Source organism: Crotalus tigris, unplaced genomic scaffold (assembly GCF_016545835.1).
Source record: "Crotalus tigris isolate CLP2741 ecotype Arizona unplaced genomic scaffold, ASM1654583v1 scf7180000017644.4837335, whole genome shotgun sequence".
In the NCBI taxonomy this organism is placed as follows: Eukaryota; Metazoa; Chordata; class Lepidosauria; order Squamata; family Viperidae; genus Crotalus; species Crotalus tigris.
The window spans coordinates 2,175,536-2,202,264 of NW_024096536.1; the positions used below are offsets into that span (position 1 = coordinate 2,175,536).

General features: G+C 38.7%; 1 protein-coding gene across 1 annotated transcript; it reads left to right on the top strand.

Annotated features, from left to right (window-relative positions):
* The first annotated feature begins 9,694 nt into the window (after nt 1–9,694).
* On the top strand, nt 9,695–17,243 carry RBX1 (ring-box 1). Its single transcript, XM_039335544.1, has 5 exons — nt 9,695–9,853; nt 11,275–11,353; nt 14,419–14,489; nt 15,016–15,101; nt 17,091–17,243. Exons 1-5 carry the CDS (start codon nt 9,776–9,778, stop codon nt 17,101–17,103), a joined length of 327 nt encoding a protein of 108 aa, XP_039191478.1. The 5' UTR covers nt 9,695–9,775; the 3' UTR covers nt 17,104–17,243.
* Nucleotides 17,244–26,729: the final 9,486 nt, after the last annotated feature.

Consider the following 26,729-nt stretch of genomic DNA (forward strand, 5'->3'; position numbering starts at 1 on the left):
AAATCTAACTGTGTTACTAACTTAACAGTTGTAGTGATTCACTTAACAACCATGGCAAGAAAAGTCGTAAAATGGGGCAAAACTCAATAAATGTCTCAGCAACAGAAATTTGGACTCAGTTGTGTTTGTAAGTTGAGGACTACCTGTACACAGAAATGGTAACCCAGAAAATAGTAACACTTCAATTCTGCATATTATGGTAAAATCTAGCAATTGATATAAAACTGTTTCTGAAGTGATGCAAAGCATCAGGTTTTTTTTATTTGAAATTTGTACAGAAACTCTTATTTTAAGGTTGAGGTCTTAATGCCACATATTATCAGAAGATCAAAGCAACAGTTAAACTGAGAAATCAACTTTTTTATAAATAGAAACATAAAAATAAATACACTAATAAGTTCACAAATGTGATTAAAGCATGGTACTATTCTAGTTGGATCAGATCAAACTGTTTTCCAAGGAATTTTTATAAAAGATGAAATGTTGCATAATTAACTGGTGAAATACTTTTTGTGAAGTGCTTTTTGCATTTTTGAAAGATGCTATCTATGTATAGTGTAATTATTACAGATGCATAATATACAAAAGTGTTTTATTTTTCTAAAAAGAAAATAATCTGTATTGGTGAAAGTATAATTTCAATTATATTTAAAACTGAGCTTACAAAAACCTTTTTCCTCTTGTTAGTTACCCCTATTTTCTTCAATATCCTAGAATGTATAGTTTCTAGTCTTTTATCAGTGATAGCCAGTGAAGATATGAATCTCTTTTTAGCATATATTAAATAACCCATGACCTATTGGATCATTGCTTCAGAGATATTTCCTTACCTAAACAGAATAACAGAATGACCACTAGTGGCCAAACAAGCAACAGGAGTAGAAGCAACTTCCAATTTCCTGCCAGCATTCCCATTGACTTTCTTCATAGGAAGCTAGCAGGGAGTGTCAGAAATGATGATCTTGTGATCACAAGTGACTACGGTGGCACACCAGCATGGCTTCACTGAAGTAGCCACTTTACCAGAATTCAATCCCATAACTGTCGTGGCTCCCAGATTTTGGACACATTCTGTAAATTAGCCCATTTGATGTGCATTGAATCAAAAATTATTGCCGTATGATATACCAGCAGCCCCCAACATTTTGGGAACCAGGGACCAGTTCCATGGAGAATGGTTTTTGCACACTGCCTTCATCCTGCACACGCATGGATGGGGCTTCTGTAATTTTTACAACCCAGTTCCTGGCGGGCCATGGACCAGTGCCGGGCCATGCCCCTGGGGTTGGGGACCTTTATGATATACCATTTCATCCCACTGAAGGTTACAGTCATAAGAGTTTTAGTAATATAGATAGTCCTTGATTATGACTATTTATTAATGGCTCAAAGTTACGATGACCTTGGAAGAAGTGACTAAAAACCCATCCCCAAAGTTATAATCCTTGCACCTTCCCTATGGCCATATGATTGCAATTCAGATGATTAGCAACTAGCTTGCATTTATAATAGTTGCAACATCTGTGGTCATGTGATCTCAATTTGCAACCTTCCCAGCCTGCTTCTAACAAGCAAAATCAATTGGGGAATCAGGATTTGCTAAGTGATAGCATGATTCACTTAACAGCCAGATGATTCACATAGCAAATGCAGTGATGGGCTTAAGGACCAAAGTAAAAATGGTTATAAAATGAAGTTCAGTCACGTGATAATTCAGTTTAACTACCACATAGCTTAAGAACCCAAATTATGGTTCCAATTGGGATCATATGTCAAAGACTACTTGTATGTAGATAAAATAATGCATATTTTTAAGGATGACACCTAAATTTAAGCATTCATCTTTTGAAAAATGTTTGCTTTCATAGGTAGAGCCAATTCATGTTCTTTCTGCTATGAAACCTTGTCATACACAGAATTCCCTTTGATCTATTTTTAATTATGGATGCCAATGAACAGAGAAAGGAGAATTGCATCTCTTTAATAACTAATCTGATTAGTACCATATATAAGTAGTCATTAGACTACTTGGTTGCATCCTTTTTGTAATAGTTTTTTCCTAAGTCAACTGGAAGAAGGTTGGTAGCTTATCCCCATAGAACAGTGGTTCTCAACCTGTGGGTCGGGACCCCATTTGGGGTCGAACGACCATTTCACGGGGGTCGCCAAACAACGCAGTCCACCATTTTTTCCCCCTTTTTCTTAGCTGTGCTACTCCCTTTTATTCTATTGGCTTTTGAAAGCCAATAGAATAGACTCTCTTGAATAGAGTCTAATTCTATTGGCTTTCAAAAGCCAATAGGAATTGTCCAGGCTGTCTCTGCCCTGCTGAGCCCGCCAAAAGTCCCATTCGGCAAACGGTGCTGCACCAGTTGAGTAGTCCTCAACTTACGACCGGTTGAGTAGTCCTCGACTTACGACCGGTTGGAGGTCACGGCATTAAAAAGGTTGAGAACCTTTTGGGTTTGCCATAGAACATTTGGGTTTTGAGAAAAAATTATGGGGCTAAAGTAATGGCAGCCCTTTATCAAAAAGCACAATTCCTTTGAGATATACAGTGGGGCAAAAAAGTATTTAGTCAGCCACCAATTGTGCAAGTTCTCCCACTTAAAAAGATGAGAGAGGCCTGTAATTGTCATCATAGGTAGACCTCAACTATGAGAGACAAAATGAGAAAACAAATCCAGACAATCACATTGTCTGATTTGGAAAGAATTTATTTGCAAATTATGGTGGAAAATAAGTATGTGGTCAATATCAAAAGTTCATCTCAATACTTTGTTATATATCCTTTGTTGGCAATGACAGAGGTCAAACGTTTTCTGTAAGTCTTCACAAGGTTGGCACACACTGTTGCTGGTATGTTGGCCCATTCCTCCATGCAGATCTCCTCTAGAGCAGTGATGTTTTGGGGCTGTTGCTGGGCAACACGGACTTTCAACTCCCTCCAAAGGTTTTCTATGGGGTTGAGATCTGGAGACTGGCTAGGCCACTCCAGGACTTTGAAATGCTTCTTACGAAGCCACTCCTTCATTGCCCGGGCAGTGTGTTTGGGATCATTGTCATGCTGAAAGACCCAGCCACGTCTCATCTTCAATGCTCTTGCTGATGGAAGGAGGTTTACACTCAAAATCTCACGATACATGGCCCCATTCATTCTTTCCTGTACACGGATCAGTCGTCCTGGTCGCTTTGCAGAGAAACAGCCCCAAAGCATGATGTTGCCACCCCCATGCTTCACAGTAGGTATGGTGTTCTTTGGATGCAACTCAGCATTCTCTCTCCTCCAAACACGACGAGTTGTGTTTCTACCAAACAGTTCTACTTTGGTTTCATCTGACCATATGACATTCTCCCAATCCTCTTCTGGATCATCCAAATGCTCTCTAGCAAACTTCAGGATCTGAGTCCCTGGCGGCGTAATGTGTTACTGATGGTTGCCTTTGTTACGTTGGTCCCAGCTCTCTGCAGGTCATTCATTAGGTCCCCCCGTGTGGTTCTGGGATTTTTGCTCACCATTCTTGTGATCATGTTGACCCCCATGGGGTGAGATCTTATGTGGCGCCCCAGATCGAGGGAGATTATCAGTGGTCTTATATGTCTTCCATTTTCTAATTATTGCTCCCACAGTTGATTTCTTCACACCAAGCTGCTTGCCTATTGCAGATTCAGTCTTCCCAGCCTGGTGCAGGTCTACAGTTTTGTTTCTGGTGTCCTTCGACAGCTCTTTGGTCTTCACCATAGTGGAGTGTGACTGTTTGAGGTTGTGGACAGGTGTCTTTTATACTGATAACAAGTTCAAACAGGTGCCATTAATACAGGTAATGAGTGGAGGACAGAGGACCTCTTAAAGAAGAAGTTACAGGTCTGAGAGCCAAAAAACTTGCTTGTTTGTAGGTGACCACATACTTATTTTCCACCATAATTTGCAAATAAATTCTTTCCAAATCAGACAATTGATTGTCTGGATTTGTTTTCTCATTTTGTCTCTCATAGTTGAGGTCTACCTATGATGACAATTACAGGCTTCTCTCAACTTTTTAAGTGGGAGAACTTGCACAATTCTGTTTTTGGGTGCGTAGGCCCAAGAATGCAATTGAATTAGAGCGAAGCAGGAAGGCTTCCCAGCATTTTAAAACGCTGTTTTCATGATTTCCGGGGCTGCCTTTGCAGTTCTAGCAGTCTGAAGGCTCGTTCTTTTCAATTGCAGTCCTCGTCACCGGCTGAGCGCACGCCGCTCTGAACCGTTTTTTTTTTTCATTAAATCAGCTGGCTGGCGGCTCCTTTAGGTGGCTAAAAAGGGCGGAAGATGCAGGCGAGCTCCATTTGTTTTTTTTGGAGGCTGTGACCACGCCGCCGAAGCTATTTATTGATTTCTCTGTTGGGAAGGTCCTCTTGATTCTATAGGGACGTTCAGACCACATCGTAGTGGCCAAATAGCTCTTTCAGAATTGCGTCCGCCATTTTGTGGATGCTGGGCACCATTCTCTATTGTTTAATAGCCTCAGTGAGTTTCATTTTCACAACGGCCGCCATTTTGAAACTGCCATTTTGAGAACTAACAGTTCTCTTCATATTCTATCTGCCAGTCCTGGTTTGTTTGTTTGGAGCCTGCACTAATCCTCTTATCCAAAACAGTTATTCAGTTGATAACATTACTCCTTCTGGCAGAATTTGAATTGGTGTCTCCTCATCTACACTTAACATTATTTACATACACAGTAGGTCCTTGACTCTCCCTGTATAGCAGTGTTGGATTCCAGGTGTACATTTTTGTGCACCTGTGTTATCCACAAATTAGTAGCCCTTGGATACCAGGTATACCCTATTGTGCACCTGTGTTATCCATAAATTAGCAGTCTTTGGATACCAGGTGTACCCCATCATGCACCTGTGTTATCCACAAATTAGTAGGACTTGGATACCAGGTGTACCCTATCATGCACCTGTGTTATCCATAAATTAGAAGTCCTTGGATACCAGGTGTACCTCATCATGCACCTGTGTTATTCACAAATTGGCAGTCCTTGGATACCAGGTGTACCCTATTGTGCATCTATGTTATCCACAAATTAGCTGTCCTTGGTTACCAGGTGTACCCTATTGTGCATCTGTGATTATCCAAGTAGACAATAACAGCTGTCTCTGATTCCATTCTATTGTGCTCCTGTGCTTATCCACGAGGATGGAGGAGTCTGACTCTTCCAAGAAGGGAGCTTCACCACTCTCATCAGCCTCTAAATGACAGAAGTCTTCTAATCAAGAGGCGGCAGGAAAGATTTCAGCCAAGGCCAAAGCCAAGGCTAGGTCTGCAGGCAAAACATCAAAAATGGAGGAAAAACAGGCCAGTAGAAGACACCAGGCATTAGAGAGGGTATTCTCTAAAGCTCAAAGACAGGTCAGGATTGAAGCCACTCAGGCTGAAGTTCCTTCATTTGATTTACCACTGGGACCCTCTGCTTCCCCTCTGGGGATCTGGTCCACAGGGGATACCATCTCTACCTCTCTACCGGGTGATTCATCTCATCGGGAACACATCGTGCAGCCTGTGGCTCAGCAGGCTCAACAGTCGGCCCTGGAAGCCACATTTACTCCTACTGCGGCTGGACTCAGACCAACAGAGCTGGTTCCTCTTCCCTCGGAGGACTGCCTAAACGAGTTGATTGCACAGGAGGTAGCACGCGCCCTTCAGGTTGGACCTCAGGTGCCTAGGTCTACCTCGGTTTCCCCCCTACCGATCCACCAGCCAACTACCGAGGCATATGGTGCACCTAATTCACCTTCACAGTCTTCTTACTATGAGGGTTTATCCTTTCGTGAGTATGATGCAGACGTGGGGATTCCGATGTCGGATGAGAAGGAAGACCCTCCCGAAATGCCATCCTTTACGGGTCTCTTTAATCCATCTCATTTTGTCCCCTTGCTCCGAAAGGCCACTTCAACGGCCCATCTTGGTCCCGAGCCTTCCACATCAACATCGACTGCTGCTCCGGACTCGGAGGCGGATCCAAACTTCACGGAACTAGTAACCACACAACACCGCATACCATGTCCATCTATGTTTCTAAATGCGATCAGGAAACAGTGGGAATCCCCAGGTACCCTCCCCATTCCGAGTGGCAGTGAGAAAAGGCTTTATAACGTGGCCCAGGACTTGGTAGATGCCCTGGAGGTCCCGAAGGTGGACAAACCCTTGGGATCCCTGGTATCTCCCACTGCCACTCTTGGGGACGTGTCTGATGCCCTAAAGGCAGAAGACCGTAAAAAGGAGCTAACTTTTTGCAAGACACATCAAGCTACAGCTTGGGCTATTAGGGCATCTACATCAGTCACTTTCTTTAATAGGTCTGCTCTTCGCTGGCTCAGACAGTTTCAGGCCAGAATTCCGGTGGAAGATATCCGAACCCACCAGGATTTGAGCAAGATGGTGGTGGCAACAGAATATGCTTCCGATGCAACGCTACAGGCGGCCAGATTTTCATCCAGGGCAATGGCTTCCAACATTACTGGACGCCGTATGCTTTGGCTGAAACACTGGCATGCGGATACCAGGTCCAAATGGTGCCTGTCTGCAGCCCCTTACTGGGGGAAGAGCTGATTGGGGAAGCTTTAGAGCCGTACCTTACAGAGAATAAGGATAAGCGTTAGGTCCTCAATCACCTTATTAAGCGTCCGGACAAAAGATCCAACACATACTCACGGAGGCAGTCTTTCCGTACAGGAACTAGGCCCAATTATTCCTATCCGCCCGTTCCTTTCCTGTCAGACAGGACAGACTATCAGACAGAACGGGGTCTAAGCCCAGACAACAATTTCAGGGCAAACGGCTCTTTCGTGGGAGCGGTCGGCCCTTCCGTCGTTCCAGATGACTCTCTGGTGGTCCCTCCCATAGGTGGCAGATTTTCTCTCTTTGCCAGCCAGTAGGAGGTCACCACCACAGACGCATGGGTGCTGAACACGGTTCGCTACAGGCTCTCCCTAGAATTCTACCCTCCAAATCATTTTATCTCTTGTCCCCAATCAAGAAATCTCACAAAGAAAAGGTTGATGCAACAGGCCATTTAGCACCTCGTAAGCATAAGGGCCATAGAACCGGTACCGTTGGATCAGAGAGGTCGGGGATTCTACTCCATTCTCTTCATCGTCCCCAAAGCCTTGTCCAGTGCTGGAGAAGGGGCGTTTCTCAGCACGGAGATGGAGAATCCACTCCCACCCTAGCAGGTTATTAGGTCTAGCTTTACATTTATGAGCCAACATGTCTTGCTGTCAGTCATGGCTTCGCCTTTGTCAAGATTGGGATCTTCTAGCCCAGGAGAGGCATGGCAACTTTGGCTGACTTGATCTGATTGGGCAGGAACAGTCTAAACCCATTGGTGGATTGTCCATCTCCGTGCTGAGAAAAGGCGTTCAGGTAAGACAACGCCCCTTCTATTTCCTTCTGACACTACTTACTCATCCTCTGACTGTCCCAGTTTTCAAACTTTAAAGGAAAAACACTTTCATCACTGAGATCCAAATTGACCTCTTACAGAGGACTATTAAAATTAGGCCATGAGCCATATACAGCCTTAGAGCTGCAGGTTGCTAATTTTTGTTCTATACCAGCGGTTCTCAACCTATGGGTCGCGACCCCATTTGGGGTCGATCGACCATTTCTCGGGGGTCGCCAAACAAGGCAATCCGCCATTTTTCCCCCTTGGGGGGCGCTGCCGCGCATGCGCGCCGTGCATGGGGCGGCGCCGCGCATGCACGGCACGTTTGTGTGACGGGTCGCCGTCACACAAACGTTGAGAAGCACTGATCTATACTAATTGATATGTATTAGCATACAACAATCTAGGTGACATTTCTGTGCATGTTTACTTCAGCATACCTGTTGAGTGATTATTCACATAAAGGTTTATGTAAAGGATTGCATGCCAATTTTGAGTAACTTTTTTTGGGGGGGGGGGCTGGCTTCTGCTCTCCCTCCTCAAAGGTTTTAGCTAATTTAGTTGGGAAAAGCTAAGCTTGTATGCATATTAATAGTAATTACATTTTTAGGCAAGGGTGTTATTCCAAGCCTAAAGTATGTAGAGGTTAAACCATGCAAGTACCAAAGAAGCAGTTACTTAAGAGAAAAGATTGAGTATATGAAAAATAACTTTCAAAAAATACTTCTACATAGGTTATGATTTAATTATTCAGATGATGTGGAAGTTGGTAAAACAAACATTTTGAGTTTCCTCAGTTTACTCATTTTTTTAAAGGAAAGGAAGTAAGTGTCAAGGAAAAGTCAAGATTCTTTTTTAAATGCTGGGGAAGATTTTCTATATTATATAAAAGGTACAATTCAGTCTTTTTGTATTTGAAACAGGCCTCTATACACCTTAACAATTTAGGAGTCATTATCTTGGGCTTGGGATGAAGTCAGCCATGCAGGTTGCTGATAAAGGAGGAAGCAACTGAGAATAGTACTTATAGTAGAATTTTAATAATTTTAATTACACATATAGAATTTTAATCTTTATTTATGACTATGAATTTTAAGCCCCTTCTCTCTTTTATGGCTCCCTTGTTTTATTTCCTTTGCTTGGTAATCAGAATCAGGGGCAACTTCAAATTATTATATCAAAGTCAAAAACAGAGAGAACAAACGAGTTTTTATGAATATGCCAAGATGCTATCTCTACAGGAACGGTACGACGCAGAACACAAGCGCGGAGTTCAGCGAGACTTTGTGATTTAGCATGTTGAGAAGACGGACGGCTATATTTGATTGTCATCCTAATATTTCGTTCGTTAAAAGTATAATTCAAATTAATGGGGCCTTTCGAGCAAGGCAACATGATTCTGATGGCTTGGGCCGCAAGTGTATTTTGCACGTGATCTACTGTAACTAGATCTCGGACACAACATTTGTGCAAAAATCTATTGAAGGACGAAACAAAGCGTGTGGGGAGACGGCGGCGAAGTGCCGCGGTGCAATGATTGGAAAGCGATCGTGGAAAAAAATCGTTTTGCAAACCCTGATTAAATCAAGAATTGCTAATTGGGGGCGCAGCAGGCCGGATGCGCGTAAAACGTTCAGGCAGTAAGAAGAGACTTCCAACGCGGGCTGCTGTTAGCCAATACATGGGGGCGGATTTTGCAGGGACTAGATGAACTGCCAACGCTACGACTCACTCGAAATTTGTAGGGGCGACTTTTAGTACTTGGTTCTGAGGCTCCGAGTGGCGTGATTTGGCCCTTAGCGCTATAGATTTGGGCTACTGCACCTTCTATTTTACCAGCCCCCCCCCTCTCGCTTACCCCCCCTAATTATACCCATGTTTATTTCGGGCCGCGCGAATCCCGACAATCACCAATCTGCAACAAGGAAATAAAAAGTAGGGCCACCAGATTTGGTAACCCTGCCTTGTCTGCGGCTGATAAACTGACGTTGAGTAATTCGGGAGTATCTCTTTAAACGAGCGTCTACGAGGCTCTACGCCATTTCTTTCACCCTCCCTACCAGTGTCGGGCAACTGGCGATGAGCGACAGCGAAGAGTACGCAAGGGCCTGCGTAACGGGCCCCGCCTTGGCCAGCGCCTTTAAGAGAGAAGTGACACGTGATCAGGCCCCTCCTCGCGCCCCCTTTTCGTTCACACCTGCTTGTAGGAAGGGGAGGGTGTCAGCCACAGAACACAATATTAAGGGAGGGAAGGGGGGAGAGGAGAAGCTATCGCGTGGCTTTTATTTAGTCACGCGCATGCGAGGTGAGGGTAGACCGCTGCAGGGATTTCCTCATCCAAAATGGCTGCAGCGATGGATGTTGATACGCCGAGTGGGACAAACAGTGGTGCCGGTAAAAAGCGCTTTGAAGTAAAGAAGGTGAGAAAAGGGAAAGCGATTTGACCTGTAATGGTAACGAAGCCGAACGGACTAGAGAGGGTGTCGCTTCTTTATTATATGTGAATGGGCAAATGCTTAGATTAAGCAGCATCTTCCTGGACCGAATTTGAGAAGGGGCTGTCACGCGTTGGAGTGAGCCGCCAAGTGCTTGGGTGTTGCGTGGCTTTGTGCGAAAGGCAATGAGAAAAGAGGGATGATAGGAAAGTGACGGAGAAGTTTACCGGTGGACTTAACTAGTCACTAGGCTTTTTAAAGATGGCATTTCGATTACCAGCTCTGTAGTTCTTTGATTTGGGTTGCTTGCGGGGGGGGGGGGGCGAGGGGACAGTCAGATCTGTGACCAAAAAAATACTAGATAAATGATACATCAGGGAATTAGCCCTTCTTGCTCCCTTCTAACGTCATACCAATCGGTCTTTCTAACCTACATGTGGCAATGTTTGTAAATATGAACATATTAATTTCCAATCAATATATGTCCTTATGACATAGTCCCACAACTTAGTTCACTAGAAATGACTGTGTGTATGAGACCGTACAGGTGATTTCTAAGGATACTTGTAGCTGTCACTGGTTGGCTAATTGGAATGAAAGCTAAAGACAAAGGTGTATATAAGACCATGGAACAATAATTTTTCTGAATTTTCATAGTAAAGGAAAATGAAATGCTTAAAAATAAATCTTTCCAAAGAGACTGAAAGCAACTGCAGCAAAATTTAGTTATACTTAGTTGAAATAACATATTTTCTGAATCAGTACATACTTTTGAGTTACAAAACAATCTGTTTTCTAATTGGAGGGCACATTAAAGGAAAAAAGTCAAATGTAATTGCTATTAAAATAATGGATGTAACTAATGTGCTTTAAATTATTAAAACATTAAATATTACTGTATTGTAGTCTTTTAGCATATGTACTGAATCAGATTGAGTAAAAGGTACTGGCTCAGCATTAAAGATCCACTGATTATTGAAAATGTTTTTTTGTTTTTCTTATATTTCTTGTATGGGGTTCACATATGCACACCTTGTTTGATTTGGATTAACATGATGTATTAATATGGTAATTTGGAAACAATAGTTTGAAACTTTAGCATGTAATCCATAGTTAAATCAAGTATGGCTTAATATGAAATATGAATAAGGCTTTTGGGGTTTTTTTGTTAATGAGAACAATAGAATACATCTGTACAATAACACTAAGTGGTTGGGAAAAATCACTGGGACTGAATGAAAAGTGTTTATAAAATAACTAGATATGATTGGTTCTGTGTATTATATTGCTGTTCAAGTAAAACATATTGAATAAAATAGCTGAATTGGGTCAGGGATGATGGAGGAAATAGGCAAAATTGATTTTTCTGTAGACACTTGTATGCACTTAAATGTCTCTTTTTATAGTGGAATGCAGTTGCTCTCTGGGCTTGGGACATCGTTGTTGACAACTGTGCAATATGCAGAAACCATATTATGGATCTCTGTGAGTACTTGTAGAGAGAATATATGTGTTTGTGCGTTGCAAGTCCTATAATTACAGATGTGCAAAGACTAATAGAAAAGTCCAGTGACATAATAAAAAAATAACTTCAAATGGAAACTATTTAGAAGAGCTTTGTGGAGTGTGACATAAAGCCTTCTGTTATTGAAAATACCGTAGATCTGCTGTAATGGATTTCCTAAATTCTGTCAAGATAGCAGTTTGATGCAGATTATATTAAAGCATCTCTTGCTGTATCTTTTCTGTGTGATCAATTTTCCTTCCCTGTTTCAGAATATTGACAAGATTCTTGAAAAAATATGCCCAGATATCTATGTTTTCAATTGTTGCACATAATATGGCACAAAAAAGCTAGCTGAAGGGAATGACTGGATGCATCCAGGATTTGTTACTGTATCAGCAATCCAGAGATTATCTATTTTAAATGGACATATATTGTATTTCCACTGCAGGAATACATACCTTATCTGGCAATGCTTGTAGATTTACTGAAGGATCATATCATCTTGGAAGCCAACACCATTCTTGAGCTGATACATCATCTAAGTTTCTCTAGTACTCTAATGCTAACCTCAGATTTGTAATACTGCTATATACTCTGTACATCTTCCTTAAAGAATAATCCAAAGATGAAAATTAGTGCAAGAAGCCACAAATATATTACAACTAAGCTAAATGCATTATACTGTCTGTCAGTTGACTGCTGAGCCATTTTTAAAATAGTGGTGTTAAATGTTAATATGAAACTGTCTATATGCACATCACCATCCTTTTTACACTTAGGAAGAGATATCCAGCTAGGATTGCAGATAAGAACTAACCAGTGATGCATATAAAAATATGAATGTTCCAGAACTTTGAAATAAGAATAGAAAACCTATTTTTCCAGATGAAAAACAGAAATTTGGGAGGAAATGGAAGAATAGATCATTTTTAAAGGATTTGACAGATTATATCAACTTGGTTTGCTTATGAAACTATGAATAGAAAAATGAAAAAAGTTTATTCAAATAGTACTTATAAATACATTGATTGTGTTTACTTAAAATGTTTAATTTCTGTCAAACCAAAATATAAGGTTCTAAAATCTAACAAATGTAGTATCTCTTCATTTTCATTTTTTTGATTAGCTGCTTCCAATGTTGAAAACCGAAAAACCATTTACAGAACAATAAAATAACATTTCAAATTGACAGAAAACAGGAAAAAATGAGAAAGGGAAGAAACATGATCCTGAATATTCATATTACCACATGAACAAGTATTGTGAGGATATTTTTGTGCTTCTAACTGGATTCATATAGATATACAGTGAAAACTAGATCTGTGTGTGGTTGTTTCAAATCTATCCTTTGGTGTTAAAATGGCCATATTATGTATCTTCAACCAAATAATAAATGAAATTAAACCATTCTGCAACCGTATTCCAAATGTACATTTGTCTACGTTCATCACAGAAGGAAAGAGGTAAACATGATAAATCCTACCTTTGCTGGTATGAACCTGACCACTTCCTTTGAGAAAATGGGGATCTCAGATTGAAAGGGCTCTTCATTCTTAGGTTAGAAAAATTGTGGTATATTATATTTAGGTATCTAAAATCTGACTTTATGGTTTTTAGGAAATAGCTAGTTAAAGATTATATACACATATATACATGATGCCTCAGGTATGGCACATTACAGCAATTTTAACTTTTTGATATAATCTACTGTGTCATTGTTCTGAAACCCTTATATACAACTGGGCAGTGAAAACAGTATGAGTAATGTGGTTTTTAGAATATAAGTGGACTCTAGAATTTGGTTGCGAAATTTTCAACTCCACAAAATATTGCTACAAGATGCTACAAGTTTGTATTGCTTTAACATTTACAATAATTGCTGAGAAAAATCAAATAGTAATTTGGAATTAAGTTATTTCTAATGGAATCTAGTTCTCTTTCTCTTTTTCAGCTTAACTAGTGCCCTGAATCAATGGTTGCTTGATAAAGGCTAGGAAATTAAAGCTACATAACTAAAATAGAATTTACAGTGGTTTGTGACACAAATATTGTATTATAAATACTGTAGCTTGTTTTTAATAGCATTTTATTGTCCTTAAGAACCAGAATCATAGATTCAAAAGGTAGTTAAATTGAACTTTGCTTGTGAAGACCCATATGCAGTCCTTAGTTTTCTGCCAAAAGCAGTTCATATTCTTCCTATGGACTATTTTGGTGAACAGAATTTGCCAAAAATAAACTGATAATCCCAATTTGCCTTGGGCACCATTTCTTAATTTTAAGATTCGGAATAAATAACCATTCAAAATTCAAATTAATAATTCAAATTAATAATAAATTTCCTTTGCCATCTGCAGAGAAAAAATATTATTGAGTCTGAAATATTGTTATTCCTCTTAATTTGTTTTCTTTTTACTTATTTTATCTGTTTTTAATGTCTTGATATTAAATTTATTGTAAACTGTTAAGAGATTTTAATAGCAAGTATACCACATTAAATAAATAAATAGAATTCATTTAAGTTACATTAGTTAAATGTAGATAGCATAATTATGCCAGTGTTTTTACTAATTTTCCCTTTCTGTCACATTGCAAATTATTATTTGATGGCAGTGTTTGAAGGCATTTAGGGCTGTACTCAGGCTTTGGAGAGCTATCAGTTACACATCCATGAAGTATATTCTAGTAGAAGGCATATTTTTATGCCCAGCCCCCCTTCCCCCCCCTTTTGGCTTTAAGACTCATTCCAGTCATGCATGGACACATTAGTCCATGTCACTATGATTATGAAAATCAGTGTTGCTTGCTACGGTATGCTTGGTCTGTTGGCTTCCATAGCTTCTTATGATATAATGAAAATAAAAAATGGAGAAATTGTCTATTATGTCTTACTAAGCCTTCTTTGTTACTCATGCAATATAGCTGTCTCATTTCTCCAGTCCCACATTTAGCAGAGAACATACTTGTTGTCACAGGTTCTTGTTTCAGCTATTCAAATAAATAGTTATGAATCCTAACATTAATGTTGTTCTTGTTCTTGCAGGTATAGAATGCCAAGCTAATCAAGCATCAGCTACCTCTGAAGAATGCACTGTGGCATGGGGTGTTTGCAATGTAAGGAATCTACTTTTATACCATTTAAATATATTTAAATACATTTATTATTAGAATTACTAATAATTATTTCTAGTAATAAAAAGATTACTAGAAGTCTTAAGAAGCAAAATATTTTGAACCAGCTTCTAAATTTGGAGGAATGCAGTGAACCTAATAGCATTCTCCTTTGTAACGTAATTGAAACTTATTTACTCTGTTGTATTTAGTTGAAACTATTTATTAATTTTTTATGCTGCCCATCTCACTGATATAGTGACTCTGGGCAGCTTACAATAAAAAGGTAAAAAAAGATAATACAAAGCAATTAAAATTAAAAGGATTAAATAGAAAGCTAAAAATAGAGGCTGGGTAACATAGAGGATGGAGATCTTTATATCAGGCTTTGTCTTGCAATTCCTGGTGATAATTTTTTCTCCAAATATGCTGCTGATCACATCATCCTCTGAAGTAATTCTACAAAGTAAAAATAGAAATAAAAAAGTTTATAGCATGCTATTTTCATAACTTTCCCCCTTTTTTTTAGCATGCTTTCCATTTTCATTGCATTTCCCGCTGGCTTAAGACTCGACAGGTATGCCCATTAGATAATCGAGAATGGGAGTTTCAGAAGTAAGTATCATATACTTGCCTAAATAATGGAAATATTGTTAACCACAGCATATATCTAATTTCAGCTAGGTGTTTTGATTATAGGTAGAGCTTACATTAAGAGTGTTTTGGCAAGCTGAAATTGGCACTTCCATTTGCTTTAAAGGGATATAGATGAAGTACAACATTATCATATTTGCTTAAAGGGAAGTGCATGAGCATGTATGAATTAACCCCTTAGGCAGCAAAAACATATCATTGATAAAAGTGTAGCATATACTTGTATATAGTATTCCGACTAATATTCAAGATTGCACATATATTTCATCACATAAGTAGAATGATTGAGTACAGGTCCTCAGGTTAAGAATTCCCTGGTTTAAGAATAACCCACAGTTAAGAATGGAGCCTACTGGAGCAAAGTTTGAGTTAACTATACAGAGATTCAAGTTAAATAATGGTTCAAGTTCATTATACAATATTACTTATACAATAATATTGTTCCAGCTTACATACAAATTTGACTTAAGGGTAGACCTTGGGAATGGTAGAGCTTAAAATGGAGACTATTTGTATTCAGGTTTAAACATCTTTGGAAATAAAGTTAGTTAACCTAAAGTCTGTTAAGATACCAATAATAGTATAAAGTATATTTGTAAACTTAGTTTAATAAATACAGATTTGCAACCAAAGAATGAAGCAGATTTGCAACTACATTAGTAACAGTTTATGGCCAAATGACTGTTAAAACTGATAATGTATCAGTGTTTGCTTATTGTAATAAGCAGTGATACAATCTCTGTAACATTGAGAGATTTCTGTTGACCTTAATAAATATATAAAGAATCAATAAAATAGCATCATAAACAAAAGTATCAATAATAGAACTTCGGAGCAGGGTGATAATATTGCTTAAGATTCACAGAGATTTTCAACATTCTGTGTCATGTAATGTAAAGTGTGCAATACATTTCATATCAACTGTGCCCATCAGTTAAATATGGTATAAGCATGATGTTCCATTTCTTTTTAAATGGCAGGACTGCCAGCTTGTGCAAAACAGCCCTTAACAAGCAGTGCATGGATATAGGAGCTATTCAGTATGATTTCCTAATTTGCAGGTGCTATCCCTTAAATCAGGAATATGCAACTTAGTTTGCTCTAGATGTTTTCAACCACTTCATATCTGTCCCTTTAAACATGACCAAGAACAAACATTTGTGACTTTGGCATTCAAAACCTCTGGAAGGTACCAGATTAATCTGCAAGTCAGGACCCCTTCAAATTAAGGTCAACTTCTAGTGAGTTCATGGAAATGTTTGTGTATTTTCTTACCAACCAAAAGTGATTTACTTTCTTCTAGTATGCTTTTTCAAAACCAAATTAGCTAACTTTCCTGCTATTTCCTATTGGTCTCCAATCCAAGTACTAACCAGATTATGCACAGGCCAGGTTATTTGCAGGACCATCTCTCATCCCACTTTGTTAGATAGGCGTACTCCAGGTCCCCTTCCCTTAAATGTTGTCATCTGATGGGACTTCAGAGACATGTCTTTTTTGTGGCTGCCCCAGCCCTTTGGAGTAGTCCCCCCATCTGAGATCTGAGGGATCTTACCCTTTTAACTTTCTGGTAGTCCATGGAGATTGACTTTTCCTTTATGCTAGGATGGGAGTTTTGCTGGGAAGCTGTTTGGCCTGGTGCCAGAAGGAAGGTTTTTTTATATATATATATATATATATATATATATATATATATATATATATATATATATATATATATATATATACACACACACATACATACATACATACACACACACACACTCTTTTTAATGGATTATTTTGAACCAATTAAAATCATTACATGAGATAAGCAGTCCTATAAATAAATAAATAAATTTATCCCTGTCATAAATTATAAAGCTAAATAACTTCTTTGTAGCTTAGAAAAATGATTGTATTCTGACATAATTGCTGGTTAGTCCTAAAAGGAAAATATTTTTTTTCTAGGTATGGACATTAGCAGGAGAGCCAAGATCCCCAAGTTTATTCTGTCTTAACTTAAGCCTTTCACAGTGCAAGTTGACTGATTCTGTTATACCATTTTTGTTTTTTCTTAATGCAGTCATTGTGAGTAATAATAAACCTTGTTGGTCTCCTGTTTGAGTTGCTTCTTGAATTTTCATAACTTTAATTATTTTAAAGTAGACGTCAATTCCTTGCAATTACATATTCTGAATAATTATTTACACATAATCCATAATTTGCATATAGTTGACTAATGCAACCTATAAAAGCACATGGTGGAAAATGTCCCTTGTGTAAACAAATGCAGCTGTCATCAAATCATAAATTTAAAACTTGTAGAGATCAGCAATAAGAAGCCATTTCTTCTCCATTTCTCACAAAAGGTAAGTATACTAGAACATGTTTCATGATCTACAACAGCAAAATCTATGCTAAATTAACTACATCATTCCTATGGGGAATTAGAGAAGTCCAGTACTGTAGGATTTTCTAAGTTAAGACAAGATGCACACATAACAAGCAAAGAAAACTGGTAATTTCAATAAGCTATGAGCAATTCAGCTTGAATCTGATCATGGGTTTTTCTGATTTCAGAAATAAATCCAGATTTATAACAGTAATGTTCATACTGCCAAAAGATGATATTAAACTGATTAGAAGTTAATATTTTTCACAACTTCTCAATACCTCTACAAATGAATATACAGCCTGGCTGTAGGAATTTTTAAACTGATTGAATAAGCAAATAGTATAGTGGCATGTAATATCTCATAAACTGGTGAATATAAAATATTTTAATTATTCTGATCCACAGGTATCCAGACTAGTGCAGAGCAAAATGTTTGCAGGGCAGAAATTTTAGTAACATTATTTGTACTTGTCCTATATATGCAAAGAATAAGAGGGCACTCAAAAGCTTCTAAACACATTTTTAAGGCATATTTTATACGAATTTGTATAATTGAGTCTTAAATGTTCATAATCTCTAATAAAAATAGTTTCATTCCACAATTAAGGTTTTTTTTGGAGGAGGGAGGGGGGATGAATCCAAAAGGGATGAAATCCAATCCCTTATATTTTCAGTTCTTCCAATATCACTCCTATGCACAACATCTTTTCTCAAGGTCTTCCTTGGGCTTTGGATAGGCTGTTGTTGCTTTATTGGTTGTTCCTATTAACACCAAATGACCTATGAATTATCCAGTAAGTAATAATTTAGAGTACCTCAATCTTTTCTGTTATTTATCTGAAACACATACATGTTTTGTCATAATATCAAGTAATGCTAGGCATAAATTAACAGAAAAAGTATGCAGTGTAACTTTTTTTCTAGGAAAAATTCAAGTTTAGACAAAGGGTCTAGGTCAAACTTGCGATGTCACTTGACATCGCGCAACATATCAGAGCTTTTTCGCCATTGCCGGGAATGGGTTGGGCGCAGTTTCTTCATGATGCATCCGGCCTGCGGGCCAGCAGTTTGACATCCCTGGTCTAGATAGTTCTTTATAAAAGGAGACATTCTGTAGTTGAAAATACTCTCATTAATATTCATGCAAATGAATTGGGTACCCAAAATTGTGAGGTATGAATGAGTAGCTATGGGAGAAGAAGACCTATGAGATAAGCTGATCCCAAGGTTTTAATACAAATAGAAGCATTTTAAATTAAGTCTACAAATAGATTGGAGTCCTGTGAATTAGTGAATACTACAATAATGTTCAAACTTTGTTTTTAACAAGCTGCAACTTCTGAACTATTTTTAAAGATAATTCAAAGCACATCTTGTAATAGTTTAAATGGGAGGTCATTAGAGTTACATATATTATATTAGCCTTTAATTATGTTACATTCAAAAGGATGGTTTCTTCCAGAGCTTAGTTATTTGCTTGTAAATGTTTCGTTACCCAAGTTGGTAACATCATCAGTGCTAGTGAGTATGAGATTTACTCCCTGTTTATACAGTATCCTACCCTGCTAGTATTGGTGAGGGTGTGGTTTCTTTTCTTGGTAGTGCCTATCTGGGTTTTGGCTGCTAGAGGGGGTTTTCTGGTCTTTCTGTTTCCTTCTTAACTTTTATTGTCTTTTGAATGGTGTATAAATACGGTTCATTTCTGTGCATCTGTTGATGGCTGATTTATCTGAATGTCAAGCTTCTAGCATTTTGGATTTGGCAGGGACTAGAATGCTTGCAGTTTATTAGCTGAAATTGTGGTTGAGTCCATATGCTATGAGATTAAGGAGATTTCATTGTGTCTTTTTACTGCTGGTTGGTATTCGTGGATGTACTTTGCTAGTCTTCTGCCTATTTGTCCTACAGGCCAGCTGTTATAGCCCTTACACTGCATAGTATGTTTTGGTTTACTTAATATGTTTTGGAGATCTTTAATTGGTTTGTGTGTTACAGTGAAGCTTTGTGGTTGTAGTAGTGTGTTGATTGTTTCTGAGATGTTTTTGATGAATGGCAGTGTTACCATTTTGATAGCTTTGTTGGTTGTGCTTGTAGTGAGTTGTGGGCAAGCACTTTTTGATAAAGTTAAACCCCTCTTTCCCATACTGTACTACCTTTCAGATATGGGACAGAATTATTGAGGCTTTTAAAAAAAATTAAGTCACAAATGGCAATAATCAATCACATTAAGACACTGGCTAAGTTTGACTCATCAGTTTAAAGTTTTTCTTTCACAAACTGTTTCCTATGTCCTAATACAGTGGTGGCAAACCTATGGCACGGGTGCCAGAGGTGGCACTCAGAGCCCTCTCTGTGGGCCCGCGTGCCGTCACTCCAGTCCTAGGCCTTCAGCTGGGTTTGATAAAACCTTTTTGCTTTAGGCCACCACCGTGTGCAAAAACAAAAAGGCTCAATCAGTCAATTTCAACTCGAGGGGAAAAAAAAGATCTTGCAAAGTTGGAATTGATTGATTGAACTTTTTAGTCCCACCCAGTCTGCCGTTATCACCGCAGCCAAGCCCACCCAATGGGCCACGCCCACCCAACGGGCCATACCCACCCGGTACCCGATGATGCATAAGTGGGTTTTAGCTTGCAGTTTGGGCACTGGTCTCTAAAAGGTTTGCCATCACTGTCCTAATATAATCAATAACTGATAACTTTTCATAAAGTTAAATCAATTTTATGAATACATTATTCGCCAGCTCAGTCTAACATTTACAGTACATAATAAAAGGTGCATTTGTGGGGGTAGGGTAGGGTGGAATTACTGTAACAGAAGAATACAGAATAACAGAGTTGGAAGGGGCCTTGGAGGTCTTCTAGTCCAACCCCCTGCTCAGGCAGGAAACCCTATACCAGGGGTAGGCAACCTTGGCTCTTTTATGACTCGTGGACCAACTCCCAGAATTCCTGAGCCAGCATGGTTCAGCTTAGAAGCCTCTCCCTTTTCCCCTCAGCATGGCTGGCTCAGGAATTCTGGGAGTTGAAGTCCACGAGTCATAAAAGAGCCAAGGTTGCCTACCCCTGCCCTATACCATTTCAGACAAATGTTTCTCCTATTTCTTCTTAAAAACTTCCAGTGTTGGAGCATTCACAGCTTCTGGAGGCAAGTCCTTCCACTGATTAATTGTTCTAACTATCAGGAAATTTCTCCTTAGTTCTAGGTTGCTTCTCTCCTTTAGTTTCTACCCATTGCTTCTTGTCCTACCCTCAGGTCCTTTGGAAAAGAGGTTGACTCACTCTTCTTTGTGGCAACTCCTTAGATATTAGAACACTGCTATCATGTCACCCTTAAGATCTCTTCATAGGATCTCCACTCTCTTAATCTTTGTTCTTGACTTCTGGAGGTTTAAGTATAGCAATATCTAAGTGATAAAGCTCCCACCCAGGCAGGTAGTTTTTCTTTAGAAATGAAATATCACCTCATCTGAAATTTGGATGGAGTGAAAAAGCAGCTTTTCCCAGTCTGATGGAGCATAAAGATAACTGGCTTGGATATTTTTGGATTGTGTGACTATTGCTAGAGCAAACCTAACAGTGGGATAACAAAAATTAAATGTTTTTATTTTATTAAAAAATAAACTATGTGAGGCATAGATCTGTAGACCAAACTAATAATCATGCAGTTGTAAACAAATATAAGAGCAAAAATCAGTACAGTATCTACAAGTGAGCAAAACAGCACTGAAAACAAATAAAATAACTCTGACATATTTTTTCTGCCCCTTTATCTCATTGGTTCCATTTCTGTCATGGCTTTTAAGAGCCTGTATCTTAGGTCCAATAAGGAAAAATGTGTTTATACATCCTTTGAGACATGCCACATGCTTTGAATTGTTTCTAAGAATTTAATAAAACACCTGTTAAAAATTACTATAAAACATAAAAAATAAAGTGGAGAAAAGAAACAATACCAACTACCTTTTCAATAATGCTTGTTGTACTTCTATTTATTATTGATATTTTTATTTGTTTCTCACTTTGAAAGATGATTATCTTAAAAGGTGAATTAGAAATAATTGTAATAAAAGAATAGATTTTAGAACTGTATGCTAAAAAATACTCCACCTTTAGTGTAGAATTAAATGGTTAACTAACTAATCCAACAAAAACATTAAATATAAATGGATTGAATAATGTCACTGCTTCCCATTTTGAATCCCAAACTGATTAACAACTTTGGAGTTGCTGACCTTGGATGAGTTGCCAGATTATGGCCATTCTTCCTCAAGGGCTGGGAACCTTCTATTCAGGTAACAGTCCCTTAGCAGGTAATGGGCCTTTCCTTCAGTACTTCTCTATGTGCTTCTAATGCCATTTTCCTTCTACACATGCAAAGGAATGAAGAGATTGGCCCTCAACCAAAGACAATATTTATAGCTCAGGATTGAACTGTGGGGTCCTGAGCATGATTGTTTTCTTGAGATATTTCATTACCAAACTAGGTACCTAGTTTGGTAATGAAACATCTGCAAGGAAACAACCTCAGAGAGCACCAAGGACCCCACAGACTAGTCTTCATTCAATAGTCATCTTTTCGCTTTCAGGTGAGGACCTTGTGTGGTTGTGTTCACACAGTACACTCTCTTTAGTTAATTATCCTTTTACTAATGATAATTTTCTGAATTAGCATGATACATTAAATTATATTATTTAGCATGCTGACTTAAAAGATTTGGCTAGTTCAGTGTGCTACATATTTTTTGAATTGACATGTCATATACCCACAGCAGATATGTTCAAACAATACATTGAGCCACATTTCAGCAAACATGTTGCATGAGCATAGGCAGTACAGTATTGCTTCTGCATGCAAACCCAGACAATTGGAATAACCAATCAAGCTAAATTTATTTTAATCAGAGATAAACATGCCATGAGAATTAATCATACAGAAATTCCTTTTCAGCATTAACTTTTAGTTATCCATCTGTCTTTTGGTAAAGGTTATTTTTAAGCTGCATTCACACAACTTGCTATATCATCAATCATTGTTAACAAACAATCTGTTCTAGGATATAATGTGAATGGGGTTATGCTAAAGCATAATGTTGTATATTTTTAATATAGCTATTATAAAAAATAAATGTGATTTTGATTTTTGGCACTTGAATAAGCTTTATAGGTAAAGCCTTGATTAGCCAAATTCAAAGTAGGGAGTCATCAGTTAAATGCAACCTTCAGAAATCCTGATTTTACATTTATATTAAACTGCAACAATACTGACATCAGTAGATGATTTTGTAACATTCCATGATTGTTACTGCTCTAACTTTTGCAACTAATTCGCTCTGTTGCTATGGAGTAAAGGATATTTATTCAATCTATCCCTGTCTGCATTGCTGCAACATTTTATTACTTGCTGGTTCTTTCTTTACAAAAGTAGATAGTTTATTCTATCTCCACAGGCTTAAAAATTAACTCATGCTGATATATTGGTTTCCATACACATATGGGTGTATATATTTAACATTTCATGCTTTTCTTTTTTTATATAAAATGAAATCTCTATAATGGAGCAGAGTAGGAAAAAAATTAAAATCCAAATTAAATTACATTTTTGGAAGAAAATAACTATATATATGATAACATAAATGAAAATTACAAACATTAAATAAAAAACCTCAATTTCAAATTGTGAAATATAGAAACCATGGAAAAAAAGCAAGGTTAACCTTTTAAAAAGGGGATTTGACTAGAAAATTCTAAAGCTTGGGAAATGTCCTCCCATCTGTGTATTAGCCAAATACTAGTAAGGCAGGGGTTGGGGACCATGGTGGCCTGGTCCATGGATTGGCACCAGGCCACAGCATGCCAGAAACTGGGCCGCAAAAACAAGCCTCATCAGTGGGATGGAGGCAACACATGAAACCACGCCCCTCCAGTCTGTGGAAAAACCTCTCCATGGAACCAGTCCCTTGTGCCCAAATGTTTGGGGGCCATTATAGTAAGGAATAAATCATGCCCCAACACCAGGGCAAATCTCAAGAAGTTTTGCAGCTGCTTGTGGCTTCAACTGCCCCATAGGGAGTTACCAATTTAAAGTATTGCCTTTTGGACTGCAGGGTGCCCCTGCCGTATTTATGCAGCTCATAAACGAGGTGCTACATGAGCATTTATACAAGGAGGTTTTTATGTACCTGAATGATATCCTCATCTTCACAGACTATGGACGAACATGTGAAACTCGTATGACAGGTGCTGAAAAAACTGTTGGATGCTAAGCTATATGCCAAACTCAAAATGAAAGTTTCACAAGACTAACCTGGATTACCTAGGCTCCTGAGTGTCATGCGAGAGGTGGAGATGGACCCAGGGAAAGTAAAGTCCATCTTGGTGCAGCAAGCCCCTCGCACCCGCAAGCAGCTGTAGAGCTTCTTGGGATTTGGGATTTTATGTTTTATTGTCTGTGTGCTGAAATAAGTAATCCAACAACTGAAAAGAAAATGTTTAGAAAATGAAACTGCGTACAAAATGGATAATTATAAAACATATCAATATTCTCCATTCTCCATAGCCCTATTCTCCATTCTAAATAAAACCATATTATTAAGAAATACAACTATTTCCTGATTTCTAAAAACTAAGGGTTAGAAGGTACCCCATGCTGGATTTATTTTTTGCCTTGCCTTAAACCAGCAAGCTTGGTAGGTTACTGGTAGTTCGCTCAAGAGAGAGAAAGTGCATTTTGTGTATGCTTATGCTTATAGAAACATATGTTTATAAAATATATACTTATAAGCTATATGCTTATAAAATGGTCCAGTCAATAAGAATAGAGCAGGAAGGGACCTTGGAGGTCTTCTAGTCCAATCCCTTGCTCAAACAGGAGACGCTATACCATTTCAGACAAGTGACAAGTCTCTTCTTAAAAACCTGCAGTGATGAAGCACCCACAACTTCTAACAGCAAGATGTTCCACTGGTTAACTGTCCTCACTGTTAGGAAGTTTCTCCTTAATTCCAGATTGCTTCTCTCCTTAATTAGGTTCCATCCATTGTTTCTTGTCTTGCCTTCTGATGCTTTGGAAAATAAGTTGACCCCCTCCTCTTTGTGGCAACCTCTCAAATACTGGAATATTGCTATCATGTCCCCTTCATCCTTCTTTTCTCTAGACTAGGTAAACCCAAATCCTGCAACCGTTCTTCAGGTTTCAGTCTCCAGGCCTTTAATCATCTTAATTGCTCTTCTTCCCACTTTTTTCAAAGTCTCAACATCTTTTTGTAACGTGGTGACCAAAAGTGAATGCAATATTCCAGGTGTGGCCTTACTAAGGCTTTATAAAGCAGTAATAATACTTATTTTATTTATTTATTTATTTATTTATTTATTTATTTGTGAGACTTATATACCGCTTTAAGTGCAAGCACTCTCTAAGCGGTGTACACCAGTAAGCAATGTATATACATATTTACATTGCCCCCAAAAATCTGGGTCCTCATTTTACCTACCTCGGAAGGATGGAAGGCTGAGTCAACCTTGAGCCGGTGAGATTTGAACCGCTGACCTGCTGAACACAGTCAGCTAAAGTGGCCTGCAGTACTGTATTCTAACTGCTGTGCCACCTCGGCTCATGTGATTTTGATTCTGTGCCTCTATTTATACAACCAAGGATTGTATTAGTTTTTTTGGCTGCTACCACACACTACTGGCTCATATTTAAGTGATCATCCACTAGGTGTCCAAGGTCCCTCTCACAGTTACTATGTCATGGTTCCGATAGATGAAACCCATCAAAAGAACTTCAATGCAAAATTCTTCCTTAAAGAACATTTATTCAGGAAACAAAGTATCGGCACTACATAGTTGAACCCAAAACCTAAATTCCCTTCCCCTGGATACAAAGTAACAAAGTACAATTCCCACCCCCAATAAATTGTCATAAAGCACATTCCCCAATTAGCTTAAAGCACGGGCTTTCTCCTCAGCCCACCAAAACGTTACCAGCTTGTCCTTGGGTTCCCACAGCAGCATTATTATGGCTAGCTCAGCTTACATCCCAACCCCACCTGCTGCACCTGATTTCTAAAAGCAAGAAAAAGTATGTTAAAGGAGAAGAGAAAATGACTGCATTTTCATCAGTTGTCAGAGCAGGAACATCCAATGTTAGCAGCTTTGACATCCGGCCCTCCTTACAAAAAGGACAAATCCTGCAATTCAAACAAAATCATAGGTTAGGGGCTGCCCCTTGGTTTGTTAGGGTATTTCTCATAGAATTTACTAATAAGCCTGTCGGCTTTTACATCACTAGATTTTACCCATGTGGCTGCAGACAATGGATATGCTTTCCACTGCACTAAGTACTGTAACTTTCCCTTAAAAAATCTAGTATCAAGAATACACTTCACTTCATAATGAGTGTGTCTGGCTACCACGAGAGGCCCAGGTGCCTTCTTAGTGGGAGGTCGTAAGGTGGAACCCCGAAAAGGTTTCAGTAGGCTACAATGGAACACAGGGTGTTTCCCTAGAAGTTTGGGAAGCTTTAATTCTACTATGACGGGGTTAATGATTCTTACTATGGGGAAGGGACCCAGGTACTTCGGTCCTAACTTCTTACTAGGCAAGTTAAGTCGTAAATATTTTGTGGATAAACTTTTCCCCCAACTTGGAATGATCTTTGGGGAACCTCCTTTTTATCTGCTTGCTTTTTATACATCTCAGAAGATTTTTTTCAGAGTGATTTTTGTGTTTTTCCATACCTCCTCCCACCCCTCACCCACTGGTCAAGCATTTGGGAAGTAGAAGGTCCCTGAGGATATTCGGATATTGGGTTGAACTCTTTTCCTGTGGCAACTTTAAAAGGCGTAAAACCAGTGCTGCTGTGAACAGAATTATTGTAAGCTACCTTTGTGAAAGGGAGGAGATCAGTCCAGTTCATTTGCTGATAGTCCACATAGCATCTGAGATACTGCTCCACCATTGAGTTTGCTGATTCGTAAATGGATGAAAAGCTAAGGACAGTCCTTGTGATGAGCCAATTAACTTGAGGAAACCCCTCCAGAACCTGGTCGTAAACTGCACCCCTCAGTCTGAGATTATTCATTTTGGCACGCCGTGCAGTCTGTAGATGTGCCTCAAAAACATTTTGGTTAGTCTTTGGACTGACAGGAGTCCTCTGCAGGCAATGAAATGAGCCTGTTTTGAAAATAAATCTATCACAGTCCAAATCAC

Excerpts from the sequence above, each read along its gene's own strand:
- RBX1 (XM_039335544.1), top strand. The coding sequence starts at position 9,776 with ATGGCTGCAGCGATGGATGTTGATACGCCGAGTGGGACAAACAGTGGT. Across the intron at positions 9,854-11,274 it reads AGCGCTTTGAAGTAAAGAAG|TGGAATGCAGTTGCTCTCTG; the intron begins GTGAGAAAAGGG and ends CTCTTTTTATAG. Across the intron at positions 11,354-14,418 it reads AAACCATATTATGGATCTCT|GTATAGAATGCCAAGCTAAT; the intron begins GTGAGTACTTGT and ends TTGTTCTTGCAG.